Source organism: Pelmatolapia mariae, linkage group LG16_19 (assembly GCF_036321145.2).
Source record: "Pelmatolapia mariae isolate MD_Pm_ZW linkage group LG16_19, Pm_UMD_F_2, whole genome shotgun sequence".
Lineage (NCBI taxonomy): Eukaryota > Metazoa > Chordata > Actinopteri > Cichliformes > Cichlidae > Pelmatolapia > Pelmatolapia mariae.
The window spans coordinates 15,464,791-15,474,255 of record NC_086241.1 but is presented as its reverse complement, the minus strand read 5'-3'; the positions used below and the strand labels follow the sequence as shown (position 1 = coordinate 15,474,255).

Below are 9,465 nucleotides of genomic sequence, written 5' to 3'. Positions count from 1 at the left end.
TTTAGAAATGTTTGCAAATGCTAAAGAACATTAATTCATTAATCAGCGGTCGCTGAGTTAGCTTACATATTCAAATCGGTGAAGTGGAAAAAAGCGCTAAGTAGATGTTGAACAGCAAACATTACAGCAGTATAGAGTATCAAACATGTATAAACGGTTATTTAAGAGTTCAAAACAGCATGCCAGTTGCCAGTGTTAATATGTGTGCGTTTCAATTTCTATCAAACTGCTGTAAACTATCACCCTCCACTAAAAAAGTCTCCTGTCATTATGTGGACCCCCTCCCCCTCAACCACAAACACACACACGCACACGCACGCACGCACCCATACACACAAAGCAGTATATTGTAAGCACAGACTGTAGTGTATTCCAGCAATGCTCATTGTTGCTCCGCAAGGCTGGGACTTATCCATACGCGGGCTAAGCCCCCTGAGAGCAACGTCATTCCCCTTGGCATATTAACCACTGTCCGCTGTGTGCGCCCAACACACCGCGACAGAGGACGTCAGGATCGCACCCAACCTCAACGCGAAATGCTTTGCGAACTAAACCTAACTCAAGCAATCCTCCCCGATTCCGCGCGTTTCGGAGAGGAGCCATTTAGATGCTCAGTTATACAAGCGGGATAAATAACTCTACGGTAAAGTAGAAAGGTAATTTAAAGTGGAAAGAGTGTTTGCGTGTAGCGAATTTGGTAAAAGAAACCCCACAAACAGCCAACCTTTGCAACTTGGGGATTTACTGTGGAGGCACTTTTTACTGAAGATCGCGGGATATTCTTTGTCTAAATATGCCTATAAGAAGAGGTCACGTTGCACCACAGAACACATTCCTTGGAATAATAATTCGGAAATTCGAGGGACAGAGTAAGTATTTTGTTGATGTACAAATTCTGCTAGCAGATAAAGAAATAGCACAAAGTAAACGTTATTGACAGAATAAGATATGTATATACGTGTGTGTGTGTGTGTGTGTGTGTGTGTGTGTGTGTGTGTGTAACTTTATGTTAAGATATTTCTTAAAGAAAATGATAAAACTGAAATGTTAGATTCTTGTTTTATTATTATTATTATTGTTATTATTATTATATAGACTCAGTTTGTTTAGTAGTTGCCATGCACTTCACCTGATTGCTGACTGGTATTATATGTGAGCCATGGTTTACACTGAGATCACATCAGATCATATATATTTTGTTCTCCTCTTTCATACAGACCGGAAATTTGTGATAGCAAACGCCAGGGTGGAGAACTGTGCAATCATCTACTGCAATGATGGCTTCTGTGAGATGACAGGCTTCTCAAGACCAGACATCATGCAGAAGCCATGCACGTGTGACTTCCTCCATGGTGACCTCACTGACAAAGAGGCCATCAACCAGGTGACACAGGCTGTGTTTGGGTCTGAGGAGCGCAAGGTGGAGATCACCTACTACCGCAAGGATGGTAAGTAACTGATCTGGCAAAACAGAAGGGGGCTGGCACAGCATGCCCGTAAGCTGAGAGGTGTCTGGAGAGCACCTGGAGCATCTCCTCATTTCATGTTGTGTCAGTCAGTTGGTCACTAACCAACCAGAGGTGTATGTCCACAATACCTCAGACAGAGGGAAACAGCAATGCTAGTCTAGTCTAAAATAAGATCTTCCTGTAAGTTTATGCTGGTGTTATTTCATGATGATGGTTATTAGAGATTTATGAAACGTATTCTTAAGAGAAACAAAAAATATTCTGATTATATAAAACAACAGGAATATTGTTTTTTAATCTTATTGGATTGTGTTTATTGTTTTTTTCAAATGAAAACAGTGTTTCTGTAATATAGTCAGTCTTACATCTCAGATAATGCACTACACACAGCAGCTCCACGTGAGAAGAACATAAACTGCAGAAGTGAATTTGTAGGATACAGCTCTTTGACATCAGCAGCTGTAAAGTTTATGTTTTGTCTTTTGAACCTTACCTTGCAGTAAATTCTTTGTCTACTTTACAAATTTCAAATATAGTAAAATACACTGATTGTGTGTTTGAATCTCTATGGTGCATTTATTGATGCGGTGGTTTGTACCAAAGGTTTTCAGTTGTTTCAGTAGACAGTGGATCAGTCCATTGACCTATAAAATTGCTGTACAGATTTGCTTGCAGTGAAAATGCTCTCCCTTAAGCGGTAGACTTTTGTCATTCATTTTTGGCCAGTCCTGGTATGAATGGTGTACTGAGAGACAGCAATCCTGAGTCAGAGAGATTTAATACGATGTTACCACTCAGTGGCATAAATCCGCAGATTGACCACCTCCTGCCATGCTCTCACATGAGGCTTTTTTTTTATGGTCAGCGTGACATATCTGTACACAGTTAATCCCAAAGGTACTACTCTTGTGTAGCTGCACATTTTGATCATGCTTTATTGTTTTCATTTAGCACCCGTGTTTGTGCCATGTGAGACCTCTTCTGGTGAGACATTGTTGCTTTGCACTAATATTCTTTAGCATTTGATCAATTTAAATCATGGGCAAACAGCAGTTTTATATATATGACATATGTGGATTCTAAAATAGAAAGAAAGTTAATATTTTATTTAATCCTAAGGAGCCTAATTTTTAATCATGAGTTTAATTAGATTCTGTGCCATGGATACATGGTTAATCTTCCATCAGCAACCATCAGGCATGGTTTTTTTTTTTTTGCTAATCATGATCCAGCTGCTGCACTGTTAAATAGATTGTTGCAGAAACCTGCAAGACAATTTCACACCAAACTCTAGGGTCTGACTGGAAGTGCTTGGTGTATGGCAAACAGGATTTTAAAGAAACTTCATTTAGGTTCCCATCTTCCCATATTACATGCGTGTTCTACACTCTGTTCTAAAAGTCATGTCCATGGAATGCTTAAAGCATTGTGGATGAGAGTCTGAAAACCTTCCAACGTAATCGTTAGTCCCAGTCCTATCACAATCCTCCCTAGTGTGCATTACGGATCCAAAACATAACTCTTAATACTCCTCAGAGGAATTTATAGTTAGCATGTGTGCTCATGAATAAAGATGTCAGGGCTGACAGTGCAGTGACTGGGAATGAGCAGCTTTCAGAGTAGATGCATTACACGGGTATGGAGGACACGATTCGCATGCTGCTACTGCTTTAAGGGAATAAAAGATTCATGCCATCCTTGAGAGAAGTAGCCCTATTGATTCAAGACAGCTGACAAATTGAAGTTGATGGGCAGAAAGTGGTTGCATTCCATGTCTCCAAACTGTATTTGAAGTTATCAGTCCTAATGCAAATCAGTTAATCCTTTGTATTAAAGCCCGAGCACACACTGTACATCACAAATCATGAAATAAACCAGCCTTAGCATAGGCAAGCTACCAATGTTCTGTTTCTCCCCTTTTTCATGCATATTTTTCTCCAAGTATTGGTTGATTTTTGATGTGTGCCTAAAATGCCAGAGGTTGGAGGAACTGAAGTGAGGCAGGTGTAGTTTGTTTTCCCCTTCCACCAATAACTGCGGTAAGAAAGTAAGGTTTGGATTTGAGGAAGCTGTGCGACATCAGGAGCAACAAAGCTTTATTTCTCTTTTCACTTAAAAAGCAAAAGTTAAGCAGCTTATGTGAATGCTTAGAAATTAAAAGTAGGGGAACAATAGCAACCATGGGAGCACAGCAAAGGCCTTTTGCACCAGACCATTTGCTTCTAATTTTTGTGCTTCCCTCTATGTGAAGAAGCATGACGTGCTGTTAGAAGAGATACCACATATGCCGTGTTCCACCAGCTATGATACATAATCAATGAGATAAATGCTTTCCCTGATGGCTTTGTAGAGCTATCCTATTCCACAGGGTGTAATAATACTTTGTACCTGAATGAGTATTAACAAAAGGAAGCTGACACCATGGAGCAGAGAGAAGTTAAATGGATAATGGCGACATAACAGCAGCAGCTTAGCTAACCATGCTGAATGATGTGGGACATGTGGTATGCTTGGGTGCAGAGTTTCATAGGTGGCACTCAACCAAGGGGACTGCAGGGCCATGTACCCCTGCTGAGGGTTTAGTGGCAGGGGAGTGAGGGGACAGGGAGTGTCTACAGTACATAAGGTGTGCTGCGGGACACTTGGATGACTACTCTCTAAAATAGCACATCCATTTTTCATCACGCTGAGCCTTCTTTGGTGTCTCGTAGTATGAGGTGAAGCAGATAAGGTTTTCTGCATCTGGTTATATTTCTTAGAGGAAAATCAGCCCGTGCAAGCCGATGATTTCAAGTCCGGTAAAATGTTTGTTAAAACATACTGAAGCACAAGCTCCTTTCAAACTCAACAAATCGAGATAAGCTTAATTAATAACTGGAAATTGATAGTGATAGTTACTGACATAACCCTAACAATATTTGCATTAGTTAGCAGTAGTACATCATGGACTATTTTTAATGTCATGAGATTCCTGTAGTGGAGTTGGAAATCCAATGTTCCTCTCTATACCATCTGTATTTTTCTCCTAATTAGCTACCGTACGTTAACTTACATTATATACCCTTCAGTTCATTTAACCTGCCAACATCTGTACCAAATTAAACATAATTAAAAGATCACGAAGCAAAATCTCACCAACTAATAAACATAAATGCAATGCTGCGTGTGCTGGAGCTGCTAGTTATCCCTGATGGCTCTGAAGACACTGATTGAAGATGAAATTAGGCCAGTCTATGTAGCTTAGAGCACTCTCATTGAGGCGAGATATTGCCACAGGGTCTAAGGACTCTAAACAAAGGGCTAGCTTGCATGGCCTCTCTCTACATACACCAGTCCTGATGGGCTATGCCCCAGTAATGTTGTATATTGGCTTAAGCAGAATAGCCCTAAAAGAGGAACATGTCAGATTTCATTATACAAGACTCACTAGTAGTTGTGGGGCTGTGTTTAAAAGCTACAGTACAGTTGTGTAGTACATGGTTGGAAGGATACAAACAGAAAAATCTGCATTCAACAATGTTACTCATGCTTCTTCCCAAAGCAGATCAGCTTACATAGGAGAATCTGAAGCCTTAAGAAACACTACTGTGTACAAATATGAACACAGCTATGTGCAATTATGCATCTTTAAGACATCTTAAAGTTGCACCACAGCTTTTTTTTCTTTGTTGCTCATCATTCCAATTGTGTTGAAAGGATCACTTGATTAAGCAGCAATGTTTTAATAATTGATGATGGAAACAGAATCTACAGTAATGAAATTTCCATCATGTATAGGGAGCTAGTCTTAATACAGTGTCCAGTCTTTCAAGCAGGTGTAAATAGCGTCTCTTGGCTCACAGGGAAAACAGTTTATATAAAGATCTCAAATGAATGCGCATTCAGTAAAAAAAAAGTTTGCTTGGCAAAGATGTTAAATATGTTGAGATGCTATGCCCATTTTTGGATAATGTGTTGTGCTGAGGTGAAGATTATAAAAGTCCAAAGGCATTAAACGCTTAAAAGGACTGTGACTTAAAACAATTGCATGAAAATGGACTAAATATATATAGAAGTAATAAAACACCGTTATTATTCCATCAACACTAAATGTCTTTACTGACGTACATTGTGTAATATAAAAATTAACCAAAAAAGTTAAAATTATTCAAGTATTTCCACAGTTTTTGAGCAGCATGACACATTCGCAATTTTTAACACCTAGAGTACTCCAAGTTCTACAGACATTAACAATTTCCAGGGACGCAGATGGCACGCTTAAACATGTGGAGCTTTCTTGTTTATTCTTTCGATATTGAGCTAAATGTGTAATGTATTTTAGAGTTACAGTGGCATTCTAGTCATGTAATACTGATATCAGTAGATATACTGTGGATGGCTGCATACACTAGTTTCATTAACTGACTCAAATTGGCATTCTTTCCCAGCTGTCTGGACTCGGTAATGTCAAAGTGGATGTTTTTATCAGTGTGTTTAGACCCTTTGCTGCAGGACAACTTACAGTCATATGCATTCAATTCACTTTAATTATCATTTACACATACCTAGTGGAAAAAAATAAGTCATGAGACACTCTGCACACTGCCATGATAACATTTGGTGAGGCATACATCAGGGCAGGGCTTAACCACGACTTTATTCAGGAGGTCTGCTGAGCATGAGGGTGCATCTACTCTTGGCCGCACAAACACACACAACACACACACACATATTGGCTTTCCTTGTCCCAGGGCTAACCAGTTGCCATGGTTACCATGGGTCATTAAGAGTGCACACCCTTACTTGTTTGCATCCTTCATAATTTCTAAAGCTTTGAGTGTTCCGAGGCACAAAATAATTGTGAAATGAATTAAATGTGAAACTGAAAGGGCCTTTCATAGTGCTGGTCATTTGGGCAAATTGAGTAATCAAGCAAGTTGGTCTTTGGTAAGAGAATGTACCACCAGTATTTTGAAGAAAGCTTCAGAAGCTCTCTGCAGAGAGAACAAAACCTGCAGCACAACCCTTTTGGCAGCAGTCCATAAATCAGGACATAGAGATAGACAGAAGTAAAATCTATGAGAGGCTTCTTGGCTTTTGCAAAAAATTGCTTTTAAAGAACTATGGATGGAATAAGACTCTCTGAGCTGATAAGTCTAAAAATTGAATTATTTAGCCAGAACTGCAAGCACTTTGTCTGGTGAAAACTAGGGATTTCTCTCATCTGGCTAATACTATTCCCCCAGCAAAGCATGGTGGTGGCAGTATTCTTTAGAGGTGCAGGGTCAGGGACATGGAGCCTGGGTTGAGAGAAGAGTGAACACAACCAAAATTCAGAGCGGCTGGAACAAAAAAGGCCTTGGAGTTGAAATTGGGAGCGAGAATGAGGTGAGGATTCAGATTCAGGACCACAGTGAACAAAACATAAAAACACATTAACTCTGCAATGGGTTTGAAAAGTCTCTGGCTGTCCTTGAGTGGACCTGTAAAAGCTCAGGCCTTAATTGCATAAAACATCAGTAAACAGACAAAAAGATGATATTTTATTGATTCTCCTAATAGAGTTTAACAGAATCCGCTTGAAAGAATTGATTTTTTTTTTCAGAAGGGCTATAGCTTTTACAAGGCAGTCACTTTATTATTTATTTATTAAAGCAAAAGTGTTTGCTCTGAACTATTTGCAGACATGTTCAGTTCAGGGGCTTCACGAATTTCATTTTGTGTTAAACCTCAGTTTTGTTTCTGACTTGTAGCATTTGTTTATGCAATGTATACTTTGTGTACTATATGCATTCTTCATTTGATTGATAAAAGTTGCAGCTGCTTGAAATAATCTCATTTTTAAGTGTCGCCTGACTGGATCTAAAGGCAAAAATGCTAATCCAAGACACGACAATAGAAAAGTATAAAAACATATACATCGGTAAGACTTGATGGGGCTCGCACAGCTTTGATACTCAGTACACCTTGTTTTTAATGTCACTGAGCTTCTTACTCTACTGTTATATATTAATACTGTTTTTTTTCTGTTATGTCCTTTCACTCTCTCCTAACTCTGTTATCCAAACATAAATGCTTGTAAACAGGTTAAATTAAAAATCTGAAAACCTTTCTTGATGAGTTTGAAAAATACCATAGCTTCATAAAAATTGTCTGGCAGTTTTATTCTAATCATACTTCAGCTGTGAAGTGATGTCTGCCAAGGCAATTTGTTACCCAGCAGGGGGTGGTGTCACATATAATGGGATCTTTTCATCTGAATTTCATTTTTATTTACATATTTTATGGCTTGCATTTACTGTAACATTTAAATAACAAGCACGCTCCGTCAGATAATAAGATTTGATTGAGGTCCGCTATTGTCTAAGTCACCACTTAATTTACATGTAGGATATTCTAGAATATTAATTTGGTGATAAACTAATAAACTGCTAAATCGATTTATGATTTAACAGTAACAGTTAGTTACGAATAAATTATAACTAATTTTAATTACAGTTAATTCAGATTTGTGCCCCTGCAATAATGTTTACTAAAATACCTTCAGTAGACTACTTAAACTGTGAATAACACTTTTGTTTCTTCTGGTAACAAATAACTCAACTGATCACATGGCACACTGCCATCGGGGTTTTTTTGGTCAGAGAAACAAGAACTCCCTGTTCTTCTGACTGAATACGCTTGTTGTTTAACAGGAAGAAGCACCGTGTCCTTTGTTTGGTTCCAAAACAATTAGAATGAAAATATGAATAAGAGCGTATTATGAGATTAAACTTAGTAACACACTGTCCGTGCTGATTCAACTCAAGAGTTAGAAGAAGCTTTGCTTTCATCCCTTTTTGTAAAGGTGACATTCAGCAGGAGATCAGATGAGAAGGGACCCCCATGGCTTAGCCTTTAAACATGACTATTGTTTCCCATCTGGTCAGGTAAAGCCCAGCCCAGAAATATTTTTTGCTGAATTTACAGTTTCATCCTGGCTGATCACGGAGCCTTCTCTGAAAAATGGACTACACCACTATTTCCATTATCAGCTATTAGTAGTAACTACTACTAATATAAATATTTAGTTATTCCTATTATTCAGGCTAGATTTTACAGCATTTCATTTAGCATTTAATATTTTTTTTGCTAGTTATGCAGTTACATCACTCTTCTGTTAATTAGCTATAATGTAAATGTAAATTTGCCTAACAGAATGAACACAATATGTTTTTAACCATGCAAGCCATATGGTATTTGTTTATTTATTTATTTATTTATACAAGTACATGCTAGTAGTTTTCCTTGTTCATGCTGTTGGCAAACTGATATGCTTATCACAATAAGAAATTTTTAAAAGAAAGAAAGAAAGGTAGTTAGTGTTCATATGCCAAAAATTGGTAATTTTCAGCCTCAGACACACAGGCCTAGACACCAATGGGCAAACCCCTGGGAAGCTCGGGTGTATTCAGTGTTTGCAAGTGGTTGGTAGAGGGTATTATCTGTTGCTAGGTGAAATAAAGTAGGCGGCTACACCAAAAACATTCATTGTAATTGCTTTGTACATTAGCAGATTAACAATTAGCAATTGTAGTTGTCTTGATGCTTTTTCTGCAAACATTGGCCAAGTACTTACCAAGGGGGTAGTCTTCCATGCAAACTATCGCTAACTGTGCCAATCTGCTATAGTGACCAAAGTAATCGCAAGGAAGTTTTCATTGCAGCACTGTATATCAATTTCACATAGTTACTGGCAGCATCTTCCCTTAACCCATTACGAGGTGGTTGCTCGACATGTATAATTCAGCTTTTGTGGATATAATTAGATATTATTGTTGTAAAATAATGAAAGAAGGTATTGTCAGCGCACAAATGCTTAAAATGGGTCATTTTGGGCTGTCGGTGAGTGGTTGCTAGGCAATATGACGATGCCATAATGTTTGATATAGATAAAAATCCTTGGATGTATCCTTTATGCCAATTTTGTTTATTTGATTATCTAGGAAGAGTTTGCAGACAAAAAAACACATAATCA

At 38.3% G+C, this 9,465-nt stretch overlaps 1 protein-coding gene across 1 annotated transcript in view; it reads left to right on the top strand.

Moving 5' to 3' along the window:
• Window positions 1-448: 448 nt before the first annotated feature.
• The window catches only part of LOC134644406 (potassium voltage-gated channel subfamily H member 7-like), a 42,241-nt gene continuing 33,224 nt past the window's right edge, over window positions 449-9,465 (top strand). Inside the window, exons 1-2 of the mRNA XM_063497442.1 lie at window positions 449-869; window positions 1,218-1,448. Coding sequence (XP_063353512.1) covers window positions 794-869; window positions 1,218-1,448 — 307 coding nt within the window. The 5' untranslated portion in view covers window positions 449-793. The remainder of the gene's footprint in view (window positions 870-1,217; window positions 1,449-9,465) is intronic.